General features: G+C 43.6%; 2 protein-coding genes across 8 annotated transcripts; both read right to left on the bottom strand.

Moving 5' to 3' along the window:
• Nucleotides 1-381: 381 nt before the first annotated feature.
• Nucleotides 382-8,679, bottom strand: LOC108937716 (epidermal retinol dehydrogenase 2-like). Of its 7 annotated transcripts, none has more exons than XM_018757816.2 (7): nucleotides 8,547-8,624; nucleotides 7,282-7,619; nucleotides 5,239-5,370; nucleotides 5,014-5,113; nucleotides 4,609-4,753; nucleotides 3,973-4,098; nucleotides 382-1,431 (listed from the first exon to the last, which is right to left on the bottom strand). In XM_018757816.2, the coding sequence occupies exons 2-7, from the start codon at nucleotides 7,600-7,602 to the stop codon at nucleotides 1,335-1,337; spliced, it is 921 nt and encodes a 306-aa protein (XP_018613332.1). In that variant the 5' UTR covers nucleotides 7,603-7,619; nucleotides 8,547-8,624; the 3' UTR covers nucleotides 382-1,334. The 7 variants fall into 7 exon arrangements, with proteins under 7 accessions (XP_018613332.1, XP_018613331.1, XP_018613325.1 ...); XM_018757815.2 differs by lacking the exon at nucleotides 382-1,431 and adding an exon at nucleotides 2,725-3,080 and having other exon boundaries at nucleotides 8,604-8,679; XM_018757809.2 differs by lacking the exon at nucleotides 382-1,431 and adding an exon at nucleotides 2,725-3,080.
• A 961-nt stretch (nucleotides 8,680-9,640) lies between these two features.
• On the bottom strand, nucleotides 9,641-12,764 carry LOC108937559 (proenkephalin-A-like). Its single transcript, XM_029253778.1, has 3 exons — nucleotides 12,733-12,764; nucleotides 11,756-11,905; nucleotides 9,641-10,585 (listed from the first exon to the last, which is right to left on the bottom strand). Exons 2-3 carry the CDS (start codon nucleotides 11,900-11,902, stop codon nucleotides 9,998-10,000), a joined length of 735 nt encoding a protein of 244 aa, XP_029109611.1. The 5' UTR covers nucleotides 11,903-11,905; nucleotides 12,733-12,764; the 3' UTR covers nucleotides 9,641-9,997.
• Between the last annotated feature and the right edge of the window lie 3,362 nt (nucleotides 12,765-16,126).

Genomic DNA, 16,126 nt, shown 5'->3' with positions numbered 1-16,126 from the left:
TCACAAGGTCAAACGGCAGCAACACAACCCATCCCCAACATCACCTTTCAATTGCAGCAGAAAAATTTCACAGACCCAACTAGTTTACATTTTCTTTATTAATAATCAGTTTCTGCGAAAATGGCAGATGTAATTAACAATCTAGCACTTATTTCAGTAACGATTGTGAAAGATACATTATGTGCATCCTGTAGCTACTAACTTATTTCAACAGTAAATAATACACCTGGAAAAGGAATATTATTCATACCTCTTGCATAGAATGAAATGTTTGATTGGACCACAGAGTATTTAAGACAATGATAAAATCTTTCATAACTCACAATGAAATCAGTGGTTATTCAGTTAAACATTCAACACATTCTCGGTCTTTACTACAGGCTACAAATGGACAAAAAGCAGCCATGCTACAGTTCCTTTCAGAAAGGAATTCAAATTGAAATGCATTAAAATACCCAGCTATGGTAATGTGTAAAATTGTACGGTACATTCATCTGTTTGGATAAAAGACTGTGCTGAACAACTAAAGTAATCATGTGATGAAGTGTAGACGCTACCGCTCAAAGCCCTGGGCAGCGAGTTCATAACACTGCACTCTGGTCTCTTTTCCATAAAGATAAATTGAAAAAAGACTTGAGAGGTAGGAGCAGCCACGAGAAGTGCTTCAGTTGAAACATGGTTTTTAACTGTGAAATCAGACTGCAAGCATCCTCTGAATTACAACCCCGAGAGGCTCAGCTGCACAGCGATGAGCACAAACACTGGGTTGAGGCTTGGTCCAACAGAGGTCATCAGCAGGTACCGTTCACCGAGAAAAGCAAGTCCTACTGGATCACTCAGTGGAGCTTTTATATCTTCAAATAAACCTTTCAAAAAGTGCATCTGAAATTCTTCAGGCAGGAACATGTGGACAATAAAGGAAGGTAATGAAAGAATGCCCTCCAGTTGTACATCAGAGAATTGCAACATTTCCTTCAGGGAGAACACAAGAGGTCATAAAAAAATGTCACACGGTGAACAAGGACTGTGTGTTAACTGCAGGTCACCCTCACTTTGCTAAGCAGCTAAAATGAATGAGGTTTGTGGCTCAGTTAATGAACGATTCACTATTTGCATAGCATTGTGGTGGTTTATCCTACTTATTATGACCAAATACACATCAGACACACTTCTTGATCGGCGTGTTCAAGGCATGGTTGACTACTACTTCACATGGTAAAAGGCACATGGTAAAAGGAATTTAAAACTGGGATAAAAACATACATCTGTGAATAATACTTCAGATGGACTGTGCACTACAGTATAATTCTTTGAGAATTCATCCTCAAAAGTAGTCATTTGTCCTTCTTCTCGCGACCCCTGAAGGAGTCCATGAAGTTCAAAGCACCGAAATAGGCCCCCAGGACCATGCCCAGCTTCACGGGTAAAATGCTGGAAAACAAAATTCAAATAAACAATCTCAAACACTGGCATCTGTAGCTATGGCAACAGGCTCTGGAGTAATGCATGAAAACAGACATTCGTGCAATAGCTGCGAAAGCTTTTGTCGACACTTGAGGGTCATATTACGAGCTGATGACTGACTGCTCTTTGAGTGCCGTGATAAAACACAGGTAGACCAGATCAGTTCCACCCTGTTGTAGCTGCCATCTTTCCTCAAAGCCTAAATAATTTGACTAAGATAATGTTATCTACACAGCATTTAAATTTATTTGTAGTCCAATTTGGATTTCTACATGTAAACATTGCAGTACTTTTGAGGGCAGCAAGTTGTTAAGCATGATGAATGAAGTAACTAAAACTGAATCACATTTCCCACATACCTCAAAATTATGTTTGGACTCATTTGCATGTACATGACTGTACAACTTTTAAGATATAATTTTCATACCACTATCATGTTTTTAAATGACAAAAAAAAAGGATTTTTGAACATTTTTTTCCATGAGCACCTTAACAGGGAACTTATGCTCCAGCCCCCTGGATCACATTCCCATCTAAAGGAGTGAAGCGGTCAATTCCAGATCAGTGTTTCTATTCAATCTTAACTCAAATAGAGCTCTTAAAATTTGTTTAGCAGACAACCCCAATGAAGTTTTACAAAGTTAAGCTTCTTACAATGATTTATAACTTTGTGCAGCTGGTTGGCTAATCAATTCAGAGTAGATATCACCATTAAGCAGGGGTTTGAACCCAGGACCTTCAAGTGCAAGGCAGTGGCTATAACTGTTACCTGCTGGCATAACAGGTGAGTTGTGTAGTAAGCAACTTTCTGAAAATTTTATTTGCACAGTGTGTTCACCTAAGCACTGGAAGCCTTTGGGAGGTACAGCAAACTAATAGGGCTCCTGACACCAGCAGCAAGGCTATTGATGCAGGCTGCACTACCAATGGCTACTCTCAAGGTAAAAATGTTACCAATAGACAGATTGCTTGCCCCCCCCATGGCTCACAGTGCATTGCTATTCAGCACAGGTCTGGCAAGGGAGCCTTTTCATTTGTGCTTGTCGGTGGAACATTAAAGGCCTTTGAATCAGGCAGAGCTGAACATGGGCTTATAGTTACCCTAAGTGGCCCATCATCCCTCTATAACAGCAGGTACAAAGCACACTTTACTGGATGTAGGATGTGTTACAGGCTTCCATATTTCTGAATTACAGTGCAATTCCTCTGATGTGGCCTAAACCTTCCTTCACAAATACCAACAAGCAAAATTAGACCATATACAAACAAACCAATACTTTATTAAACAGTACTATTACAGGTAAATGCATTTTACACCACTGTGCTTCCCTGCCCACACAGTGCATTTCAAGGGATGGAGGCAATTCAAATTAGTAACAAGTATGGGGGGGAAGAAACCCCCCCCAACAGCATACAGATGAAAACCCACTGTTGGTGTAGTTGGGTTCATTAGATCTTCTAGGTGGCATTAGAGACTAGCAGTGGCCTTTTAAAGCTGGACTGAACCCCTTGTTCAGCACAGTTTCTTAGGGCTCTGGTGGGCCTTGCACTCCTCTAGCTTGTCGAAGACACCCAGATAGAGGCCCAGGAGGGCTGCCTGGTTCCACTGCAAGCAGCTGGGGGGCAGAGGCAAGAAACCGTAATAGTGCCCCCTGTTGGTTTGTGCTGTGCTTCATCTAGCTACCCCATATAGCACTGACATGCAATGATTTCTCTGGTGCTGGTCAAAAACCTATGCCAAGTGGAACACCAGAAATTAAATAAGCCAGGCCCATTCATTTGGTCATCAGCAACAGTGCAGGAGAATGTGATGGTATCTCACAGAAGTGCTCAGTACAGTTGTACACAGAGGTTAAAGTCTGGCTCACTGTGTTTAGATGGTCTCTGCATGTTTACATAGGTTTCCTCCCACAGTCCAAAGATGTGGGTTTCAAGCAAACTGATGACTTAATTGCCGTATCTGTGCTTGATTGCACTGCTGTATGACTTGTAAACACATGTCCAGCACACCTAGGATTATTACCCTACACAAATCTTTCAACTAGTTACTGTACAGAACTTGAAGAATGTTGGATGCAAGTTATGGGGTAAGTAACACTGCTGTCTCACAGCACCTGGGTGGTGCAAGAGAATGTGGGTTCGATACCCGCTCAGTCTGTGTGGAGTTTGCATGTTGTCCCTGTGTCTGCATGGGTTTCCTCCCACAGTCCAAAGACATGTGGTTCAGGTTCCCCATAGTGTGGGAGTGTGTTCCACTGATGCATGGATGAGTAACCCCTTGTAAGTAGTGTATCTAGCAATGTAGTCACCTTGGTGAATAAGGTGTGTGGGCTGGTAGTAACACTACATAGTACCCGTTGTAAGTCGCTTTGGACAAAAGCATCTGCTTAGTGAATAAATGTAAGAGCACAGTGCTTAATGTGCAAGACTGAAAACTAAGTGCTAATAGGTATGTGTTTCCGGAAGCATTTCTGCACTACCATCTAAGGGAGAAAGCATGAAACTCACTTTTTGAAAGCCATCAGCACATACATGGCTCTGGGGAGCAGCAGGTACACCTGGTCAGTGAGGATTGCATTGACAATCTTCTTTGCAACATAGGCAGGGTCCAGGATGGGCAGCAAACGGGGCCACCTGGCAATGTTTCAGAAAGAAATTGCTGGGGGGGCAGCTCACTTTGGTTAAACATGTAGCTACAGGTGAAAGTATAGAGTGGGTAAACTGCTGCAGAACTGATAAGCTTCCATGACAACAGGACTGCAGTGCAGGGCTTTTGAAGTGACTGAACACATTTCCTGTACTAACAGCTGGCTTCACTTTTACTGCTGCAGGAGTTAACCTTGCTCATTCATTCAGATCAACAGCACTTCTGTTGTACTTTAAACCACCCGATCAAAACACCATGATATGGTTGGCTAGTCCCTGAGCTGAACTATGAACTCGGCCAATTCCCAGGTGTTGGTGCATGGACTGTGAACATAGCTCCCAGCAGCTCAACATTTTACAACTAAAACTGTCCTGTAACACTACTATAGTGTCCAATGTTGAGGTTATGACTATTGTGGAGATTGAAAGGAACCTGGAACCAGCCATCCCCAAAAAAAACCTACAAAATGCATTTGTCCTACATTGTCACCTACTCACTTTGTCTGGCAACCGTCAAACATCCCTGTGTTTATAAAATATGGGCACACAATTGTCGTCTTGATCCCATCCTTGCCAGCAGTCAGCATCTCCAAGGCCACTGACTCAGCAAAGCCAATAGCACCAAATTTGCTGGCACAGTAATCTGTGTGAAAAGAACAGGCTAAGAAATTGCTAAGGTAAAAGACAGGTGCAGATGAGTTGCGCCATCAGATCAGATGAAACATACATAAAACTACATGGTGAGAGCTTAATACACAGAAGCAACATGAGAAATTCTAGAACATCTGAACCAGCTGCACAAAAAATGTTTTAGCATTCATTCTCTTTGGAATGACCTTCTTATGGGTAGTGCCACCAAAATCAGTAGTGGAAGATCTAGCTTAGAGACATGGGCAAACTTACCAGCCAGGCCACTGACTCCTATGAGGCCAGCTGAGCTTGCAATGCTGACCAGATGGCCATGGTTGTTGGCCATCATAGCTGGGAGGAATGCCTTGTATGTCTGGAAGGAGCAAAAACCAGAGTTATACTGACCTTCCTAAGGCATTATTTAGGTGAGGATTGTGGGTCCCCCCCCCCCAGACAGTGCAAAAAGCAATAGTAGTTGATGTTCAACAGGACACTTACCCAGAAGTGGGCCATGGTGTTGACCTCTAAGGTTTTCTCTATGAGAGAGTCTGGAGCATCCATGAACTTCTTCCCTGTGACAATACCAGCATTGTTGATGAGGATGCTCACATCACCCACTTCTCTCTTCACCTGAGCACAAAGGGACACACACACATCTTAGCTCTTCTCACAAGAGCTTTGCATTTCCTGAAGTCTTAAACCAGGCAGCCAATTTGGGGCAATATAAAGGTGGAAATACTGATGGGGGTGGAAAGAAGAGACTTAAGGGGGTTGGGGATTTGGCAAGGCTCCTTGGTGCTGCTTCCAGAAACAAACTCTGCATTACCACCTTCAATGTTGGTATAGAAAGGGAGCCGGGGGGGGGGGGGGGGGGGGGGGGTATGCTGGAGACTGATGGGCTCGTCCCTCCATCCAATTTCAATAACTACTTGTCTTGAGCAGTGGTCTGGAACCTATCCCAGAAGCATTGATCACAAGACTGAGGGAGGTACACCCCAGACAGGATAGCAGTCCATCTCAAGGTAGCTGAGATCATGTTCCTGTTTAAGTATTACACAACACATAAGACAGCTTTACACACACCATGCTCACTGTACCACCTCATATAGTGTGGTACTTCAGCTCTCCCAGAGAGGTTTGAGAGGCCTGCTCTAATCCAGTATTGTACTAAAGCTAATTAATAGCATCAGAATTGGTGGAGGGAAAAAAGTCCATGTGCAATATTGCATTTTGCACCAAATGAGAAAAAAGGCCAGCAATAGTTTGTGGTAAATTACTGCGATTCTTCATACCACAGGAGACAAACAGACCTGGAATGTTAAATTCTGCTCTAGCTGGCACGCAGCCAAGGTGGCCTCCAAGACCCAGAATTGCACCACATGCTGAGATAGTGCTGCTCTTTAAACCCAAGCGAATTCAAGGACAACCCCCATTCGACCAGAGTGGGAGGGGCACTAAACAAAATAGTTTAGTAACCAAAGTTACGCAACAGGTCTGGAAAGCAGTTCTGTGCCACACTGGACCCCAAACATAAAGAGATACCAAGGACCAAGGGAAGGGCACCATTTCATACTTAGGGAACAGAACCAACAGATGAGGACAATGTTAAATCTCAAGTGCTGAGATGTCACACTGCAAACCTCAGTGATACTAGCAAGTCTGTCCCAATGACTACATGAACATCCCATAAGCACATATTGGACACCTGCAAGCTGCATTTTATCATTCCATCCATTGGCACACAAGATTGACATTCTCTCTACAACTCAACTGGGCTAACCTCTAATGCAAAGTCTTCAAGTCCCAAAAGAGGGGAGGAGGAAGAAAACTCACCTGAGAGATTCTTTGCCTGTTAAATGGCTAAACTTTCATGCAACTACTACTACTATAATTTAACAAATATTAGCATTTAAGCTTATAAGGAAAAGTTGATATTCAGATCAACTTTTATGCAGCTACTCATGTGAGTTACATCAGTTCATATAGTGGTAAACAAACTGCACTTAATCACATTTGCATCCAAGTCTATTTCTGTTAATAGAATGTACACATAGAGGATTCAATGAGAGGAGTTTGTCTAAAGTGACCTACATCTGCTGAATGCATTTCTCCAGTACTAAAATATCCAGATGCTCCCCTGGGTAAAGTGCACAGTTACAGAGATGTAATAAGTCATCCCAGAGCAGCCTGTTTACACACCAAACATTTACCAAAGCAATTTAGGTCAAGTACTTGATCAAGGATACCACGGCAATGCCCTTCCAGTCACGAACATGTACTGTCAACTTCACAGGTAGGCAACATTTAATGATAAAAATATTAATTTGCCCCAAGTTTGTGTTTTATTGCTCCTGAGATTGTTTTCACCATTTCTTCATCAGCTAGATTTTAAAAAAGTATAGCTTTACTCATATGGGGGGGAATTAAAAAAAAAAAGCCAATTCACAGGATCACACATCAGATGCATGTTGTACAATTGACTGGGGCTTCTCTTGCTGAAGAGATGGACAAAAATGGGCAGGAAAACAAGCAACTCCTTACTTGATCAGCAACTCTGTACACGTCCGCTTTATCGCTGCAATCGCACACGTAGGTGTGGACTTTCCTGGCCCCCTTCTCCTTGGCCAGCCGGGCCGTCTCCTTGTTCCCCTCCTGACTGATGTCCCACAGGACAAGAGAGACGCCCAGGGGCGCGAACTCGAGGGCCACGAGCCGGCCGATACCGCTGCCGGCGCCCGTGATGAGGACCAGCTCTCCGACCACGCTCTTCTTCCTCGAGGGGATGAAGAGCTTGAGGAAGGCCTCCAGGTTGAAGTACACTGACAAGACCAAGACCTGCAGGGTCTCCAGGAGGAAGTTCATTGTGGAGAGATTGGTCCCTGCAAATGCAGAAGGGGAAAAAAAAGTTTATATATATATATATATATAAAATTTAAATATATCATTCATGTTTGTGTTAGTTAGTCACACAGGAAGATCCTGTACAACACAGCATGCACTGACACTGGAGGGGAGCAAAACAAAAACAAACCAGGGCGACCGCAGTGCAATAGTTAACACCTCAGGATTAATAAAACTGCTCAACAAACACGACACGTCGCATAAGACCGAGAACAGAATAATTTCCATAATGAACTCGCTTAAACCGCGGTGCATGACGGGAGAACAACCAAACGCGGCGCACGAGCGTCCCCATTTGTCCAGTTATTCGTACTATTTACAATGGATTCATGTCCGGTTCTGTAAGTATCCAGTGCCTATATTGAAGCACAGGGACGGTGCAGAAACTGTTCAATTATGCAAACAAGACAATTGAATTACTGAAGTACTACAACAACAACAACACGCTTGTACTGTTTTAAAACCGCAGACACTCTGGTTATCGTTCACAGTTAATTTGTTCTCAAAATGCTGGAAGAGACAGTACACGTTACGACGGTTACCACGCCGGTTTAGTTAGATGCGAGTAGAACGACCGACCGACCGGCCGGCCGCGCGCTCTGCGCGTCCCCGCACCTTTCATTAGAAGCAACACAAAAAAAAAAAAAAAAAAAAAACTTCTCATCGACAGCCGCGAGACCGAGAAATAAGTGCGCGCTGAGCCCACCTACTCGCTCTGTGTAAGTTCCCGCTACCTCCAGACCATGACACTTCGCACACAACACAGGGAAGGAAACACAAAGTTTACCAGTCAACTGCCCGCAGCCCTCCTTTTATCCGGTTAACGACACCACCGGCACTTCTACACTGCGACACACCTGACTGTTCTCACACACCTGTGAGGCCACGCCCCCAGCTTTACTCACCTGTACGGACACTCCAGGGTTACGTACCTGCGGAGACAGTCCTCCGACTCTACTCACCGGTCAGGACTCTGCTCCGGCCGACCTATCGCTGCGATCCAACCTCAACGGACGACACGCCCCTCCGTCGACCACGTGATCCCTGGCAGCGGCGCTACATCGCTCGTGTTCGGCATCGTGGATCTTGGGTAATTTTCTTCTTCCGACAATCGATTGGCTAACATGCCCCGACCACGTGATTTCCGGCAGCGATGGCCCAAGGCCTTGTGGGTCTAATGTAGTTTTGTATTGCAAGTTATTGCGTGTAGTGCGACTTTATCCTTTAACAGTTATCGAATTATGTGTAGTTTTTTCCATTACCATTTGGGTATATTGTATGTAGCTTTAAACACTGACATGCAGTTATCCTGTATGTAGCTTTATCGTTTCTGTATGCTGTTGTTGTCAGGGATTCATGAGTAGCTCAAAAAGATTAGGCTAGTAGGTACCGTAATTTAAATAATGCGCTGGTTGTCGTCGTCGTTAATCGCATGATTTTAATTGAACAGTCGATTCTAGGGGCGGGGTGGGATCACGTGTATTTTACTACTTTACACACACCTCTCCAGCTTATCTCCCAGGCAGCTTTCACTAAAATATGTGCTTGTAACTTTTCTCTGCATTTAGACATAATATTTGAAATTGGCATCGGTTAAAAACGCTGGTTTGAAATATTGAATTTGAAATGCATGTAACAAAAATGATTAATTTGTCATTCTGTAAAGGGAGTCAGCCTCCGGACACCGCAATTATTATTAATGCCTTGAACAGCAAATGTGTGAAAGTTAATGCTAAGCATGGCCAACAGTGTGGTGTGAAAAAAATAGACCCCCATCCCATTCTATACCAACTGTCATTAAGGTGTTTATGCAGAGTGGCGTTCAGAGGCCGAATGAAGAAGAACTCATCCCATTGCAGTTAAAATTATTTTAATTTCAGCATCTTAACAGCAAGTTAAACACATCTGATTTACACAGATAGAAAAAAAAAGTTTGAAAAACACACAGCCAAATATGTACTAACTACATGCTATTTCTGGTGGGGGGTGGGGGGTGGGGGGGGGGACTTGAGTAAGAAGCAAGAAATGCCCCACTTATGTCCAACAGAATGAACATGCACATGAGGTGTTTGAGTGCCATGTAATGTGTGACTGCATGTATCGTTTTCACCAATCTACAGATGATCTACAGGATGCTTCCTCTGCTGTTCAACAATGTGTGAATTTTAATAAAGTGCACTTTTCCAGGTTGATTATAACAAAGTGTGGTCATTTTCCAGAATAGTACAAAACTGAAAACATTTATAGCCAAGGACTGAAAAGTACTTTGTGAAAAGAACCTGGTATGCAGTGCAAGTGAGAAGAATGTGGACATGTACATGTAGGCAGTAAGAAAGTGTCTTTCAACTGAAAAAAACTAATCCATAAATCCTCCGTATCGCTTCTCCATACCAGCGGAGTCAACTCCACCTGCTTCTCCCTGGGGGGCCTCGAAGAATCCAATGTATCTTTTCTCATCTTCCTTCCATGAGGGCCGGCCCACCCGCCGCATGAATCCCCCATACCTCTTCTGCAGCTCCTTGATTTCGTCATCTGGGACCGAGCTGCGCTTGGACTTCTCCATGAAACCGCCGTACCGTTTTGTCATCTCACCCACCTGCTCTGCTTTGTCCTCCACCTCAGGGTTGAGCAGCTCTTTCAAAATGGAGAGATGGTCAGCAACACCTTCTGGATACTTCTTCGTAAAGCCTCTGTTAAGCTCCACCTCATCCGATGCGGCGCTGAGCTCTCTGGCCTTCTTCATGAATCCTCCGTAGCGCTTCATGAAGCCACCGTACTTCTTTGCCAGCTGGTTTTCCTCTTCCTCTTCTCTTCCCCGGTTTGGCCCTGCCGCGGTGACCGGACCTTCTGCCAGCATCTCTCCTTTGTCCCCCTGCACTACATCCCTGCAGAGATCCACTGACTTTGTTGTGGTTATCCTTCCTTCACACTCTAGTTTACATATCTGGAAGAAATAAGGAAATCAAAATAAATGTTGTTTTAAATGTAAATTACATTTCTTTGCTGTTTTCTCAAAGCAAATGATGTTGCTGTGAGTAGCACAACCTTGACGTGTACTGTGTATGTAAAACACATGGAGGGATGGTGCCACAGGCTGGTGTTCTTGCCAACGGCATTGCAGAAGACCATAATTCCACAGGCAATGTCATAATGAAGCAAGATAAGTGCAGAGAGCTGGCCTCATGGGTGCTAAATGTCCCTACGCACAGCATGGTGGTACAGTGAGTAGCGCTGCTGTCTCACAGCGCCTAGGTGGTGTAAGAGAATGGGGGTTCAACCCCCACTCACTCTCTGTGGAGTGTGCATTTTCTCCCTGTGTGGATTTCCTCTAGGTGCTCTGGTTTCCTCCCACAGTCCAAAGACATGCTGTTCAGCTTCACCCACGGTGTGTGAGTGACAGAGAGAGTGTGTTCCACTGATGTATGGATGAGTGACCCCTCGTAAGTACCGTATCTAGCAGTGTAAGTCACCTTGGTGAATAAGGTGTGTGGGCTGATAACACCACATAGAGTTCACTGGAAATTGCTTTTGAGAAAAGTGTATGCTAAATAAATATGCGTCATGCTATCAGAGCATTTAGCAGATGCTTTTCTGCAAAGTGACATACATCTCAGAAAGAACATTTATAGGTCAAAGAGGTCTTTTAATTGGATTGTGCTATAAGCACCGCAGTAAATCTGTCCACCCCAGCCCTAATCTACCTGCGCAGAAGTACTACGGGGTACCAACCACTTGGCTGAACTGTGTCCTACCAAATCAAAGTGCCATAATAAAAACAGATGAATCACTGTAAGATAACGGGCACTTTCAGAAAACAAGTCCTTCAAACTGGAATCCCTTGAAGTGTGAAGAAAAATTTTTGCAACAAAGAAAGAAAGAAAGAAAGACCTCACATTACCCTCTTGTCCTACACATCTGAACAAAAGGCGCAGTAGCGGTACGTGAACAGTCCCCGACATACGACGCGTTACTTGACGTCCTTCCAGGGACACGTCGCCCACTTAATGGGCGAGAGCGGCTGACTCGTTCAAAGCCACGGGATACAATAAAGAAAAAAAAACAAAACAAGAACCCTTGGAAATATGCATGGAGCAGCAAACCTGGTGACACGTACCAGCGCGTCCATCTGTCCCGCGTTGTCTCGCAGCAGGTGCAGACAGCGCGCGCACTCCTCACCGCAGCTCGCCTGCGCCGCTCGGACCGTGAGCCAGAGGCAGGCGATGAGGACCACAATTCGGGTTGAACTGGCCGCCGGAGCCATGGACTGGGGGCGTAGTCACACAAAAAGAGTACAAAAAACTAGTATTTGGGACCAATTGTTTTAACAGTGGCACTAATGATTCCTTATTTATCGCTACACACTTTACTCATACATACATATTTATTCCTACACGCATACCCGTTTTCCCCATACATATATATGTATATACATACGCACTATATTTACATTTATTGGACGCTTTTCTCAAGTGACTTACAATGTAAGGTAACAGTTACCTACCTATTTATAAAACTGGACCATTTCGGGGGGGTAAACACCTTGCTTGTTAAGGGGTACTACACAGCCGGAGGTGGACATCGAACCTGCAACCTTCGGATCCCAACACGGAGCGCTAATCACTACGGTAGCGGCCCCGTATAGTTACGCTATATACTATATGTAAGTATGCTAATTAAAAATTGTAGTAATTATATTAATTTAGTTTCGCAAATATTTAATTATTCGTTTCCATACTAAATTATTAGTTTTTGTTAATTGATCCTATACACAAAAAGGCCACTGACTTATTCACCTGACAGTTGCTTTGGCAGTGGTATTAAATAATTTATGCATTTTTATATTGCACTGCATGTACGAGGGAAAGTGAAAAAGTATCAAGAAATCTGCATTCATTCCATACGTTAAGTTAAATACAAATGTGTTGCATACATTTTCTACGGCACTAAATGTTATTTGTTTAGAAAACGTTCACTGCATTAGAAAGCACAGAAGCATCTGTCCACAATGTAAAATAACTCACAGTTATTATTTACTGTATCGTATAAGAAGCCACATTAACGGGTGCGGTTCGTGCGAAGCTCGTTTCTCACCTTCTAAGAGCTGTCGGTCTGGTGGATGCGCTCTTGAAGGTGAAGGTGTGAAAGTGTGAAGAAGGTCTGGAGAGATCCCGCTTTTTACAGGTTTGCAGCTGGATCGCAGCCGCTCTGCTCTCTCATTTACTGTGAGTGAACTCTTATTTATACTGTTTTCATACCACATGACAGCTGGCAGCTGGCCAACCCCCCCTGGAGACAGCAGAGCGCTGGGACCGCATAGTCACAGCACAGTCATCACACTTTTATCACAAAGTCATCACAGTCATCACATGATCACCGCACAGTTGTCCCCGTTCAGTCTGTCTGAAGGTGATGAAGAGCGGTGACGATTAAATGCCCGATGGGAGCTGCTGGAGTTATAGTAAATGTTCATCTCATTTAAAGAGAGTTAGTTAGATCAAAGCAATGTGGGGTGTAGTGGTGTAGTGGGTTGGACTGGGTCCTGCTCTCCAGTGGGTCTGGGGTTCGAGTCCCGCTTGGGGTGCTTTGCGACGGTCTGGTGTCCCGTCTGGGGTGCGTCCCCTCCCCCTCCGGCCTTACGCCCTGTGTTGCCGGGTAGGCTCCGGTTCCCTGTGACCCCGTATGGGACAAGCGGTTCTGAAAATGTGTGTGTGTAGATCAAAGCACAGTGGAGTCCTTCTGGAAGGGCTTTGGGAATGTCCCTCTCTAGCTTGTGGAACACCTGTGACCCCATCAAACAGCTTAACATTACATTAATTTTCACCAAAGCAACCTCCAATGAACTCTTTGTAGCGTTACTAGCCCACACATTCACCGCAATGACTTACACTGCTAGATACACTACTTATACTGGGTCGCTCATCCATACATCAGTGGAACACACTCTCTCTGTCACTCGCACACTACGCGGGAACCAGAACAGCATGTCTTTGGACTGCGGAAGGAAACCAGAGCACCCAGAGGAAACCCCCACAGATACAGGGAGAACATACAAACTCCACGTACAGTGAGCAGGGATCAAACCCAGGTTCTGTAACACCACCCAGGTGCTGTGCAATAGCAGCTCTACTCACTGTGCCACCATATCACCCAAACTGCACCCTAAAGATTAATTCCGTATGTGGAGGGTGAACTTGCCCCTTTAACAAAGTGGAACAGGATCAGATTCCCTGAGCATTGTGACCATGAAGAAGAATGAAACGTCCGTTGCTGCTTTCCAGGTCTCAGTTTCTGAAATACACAACATTAACTGTTCCACTGTAAAGGGACAGATGAATGAATCAACCAAGGACACAACACCAGACAGCATTAGAGAAATGTTGTCCAACCTCCTGCTCTTGGTTATTTGATACATTTGACACCAACAGAAGCTCAGCTTCAAGGTGGCAAACAGAAATGGTGGAAATCTAAATAAGTCACAAATGTGCTTGTAAGCCACTTTTAAGCAGCTCTTTGCTTCCTTTTGCTCTCCATTTTCCACAGCCAAAACTCGTTTTTACCACAATAAACTGCACCACCTCCTTTCTTCTGTGTCACTGCTTAAAATTTTGCCTCAATTCTTTAGAGTCAAAATTGTTTCCATGACAAGCAGGTTTATCCCTCCTTGTCAGTCTCTGATCATTACATGTCTGTGCTAAAAGTCCTTTTTTTGTTGAGTTCACTCTTGTTTAATCTGAGATGTACGTCGTTTTGGAGAAAAGCATCTGGCAAATTAATGAATGTAAATGTAAATGTTAAACTGACAGCTGGAGCTTCCACCTCGCACTCCAGGATCCAAGTTCTCACCTCCTGCTTGGACTACTGACTCACAGTCAACGTCTGATATGAGAACAGCTGTAATAATAGAGAACAAAACACATTTAAGTTATAAAATGTAATCAATAATATGCGAATATACAAAAATTTTCATTGGAATTTATGAACGTTGCTAAACTCAGTTGATCGATATGTGGAAAATGTTTTGATATTCAAGTGAAAAGCTGGGACTTTTTTTCTGTTTAAACCCCATAACTGAGATGCAATATCACCCGAGGATATACTTTATACAATTAGATCTTTGCACCCAAATTACCCATTTTGTTCTTGCCATATGGACAAGGTTATACAAAGAGGTTATAAAACCCAGTGTCTTAAAGGGGTTTACAGTTATTGCTTTATTTTGAAGGTTTGCTCATGCTTTCATTTAGAGCACCATTTAGTCCAGGAGAGGGAAACTTTGTCTTTGCAGTTAATTGAGGAAGTTGCTGTGTCGAAGCTCACCTCATTTCCTGTTCTCTGGGGCCAATTTTAATGATAGACTTGTCAAAAGTTTCACATCCCATAGTGTCCTTTTGTTTGCCTTCACGCTGTATAAAGAGTTGAAGCAAGATAAGGTTCGGTGATTAAAATATTTATTACCTGTGATAATCTCAGTTACTGACTTGAAGCAGCTGCACATAAAAAATGATATGAGTGATAACAAAATGCAAGGTTCGGGCACTTCGCCTGTTATTTGGCTTCTGCACAATTATCATTGGACTGGGAAATATACCAGGAAGGGTTTGTTTAGGGGTTCAGACCCCACAGTCAAGCTTTATTGTCCAGTCACTACTGTCCATCCCAAGGGACCCAAGCTTTTGGCTTCCCTGACCGCAATATATTGTTCGCTAAAGACTGTGGTTTATTGTTCAGCTCTCTTTCATCAAAACATTTTTCTTCAGAATGGAGGCTGTTAAATAAAAAAAACTCACAAAATAGCTTTTTAGACCTTTATCACATATTCTTTAAGATTGAAAAAGAGTTCAATTAATGTATTTGCATTTGGTGATTTAATCGCATAAATGCAAATTTTACAATTAGATTCTATTAGGTTGAATCAATTTTAAGTTCTTAATATCTGAGTTTTGCTTGGTTCCAAGTTAAATTTGAACTGGACTCCGGGTCAGTTAAGTTCATCACATCACTAGTGAGAAACACCTCAGATGTTTGATTTGCATTGCTGCAAAGCGGCCCAGGACTGCATTTCTCGAGGGACCAGGGTAAGCATTTTTACATCCAATACCAATGAAATATGTATTAAACCAATTAAAATCACCCAGGATGAAAAAAGAAACATATTTGCAAGTTAACTCCACAAAGGGAAACTTCACCAGGTTACTCAGTGAGTGGCGAAGCAGCTCTATTCACATTCAACACATGCACTTTCTACATGGAAACTAACCATGAGGGTATGAATGTGCAGCAGCCCACACAGCCTTCTGTGTGTGAGAAGCAGAATGAACCTGCTTACTGTTCATAAATGGAAGCAGTGAATATGAATTTAAAAACACGGCATGCAATATCTAAAACTCCTTTGGTCCTGGTCCTACAGCCCAGCTGCCAAGCTCGGCATCAGTCCATGAAGTTGCTGTCTGACATACACCTGTAGGCCAGGGCAGCAAACCAGGGT

This window comes from Scleropages formosus, chromosome 7 (assembly GCF_900964775.1).
Source record: "Scleropages formosus chromosome 7, fSclFor1.1, whole genome shotgun sequence".
Taxonomy (NCBI): Eukaryota; Metazoa; Chordata; class Actinopteri; order Osteoglossiformes; family Osteoglossidae; genus Scleropages; species Scleropages formosus.
The sequence above is the reverse complement of the archived record's forward strand: the minus strand, read 5'-3'. Positions and strand labels throughout refer to the sequence as shown.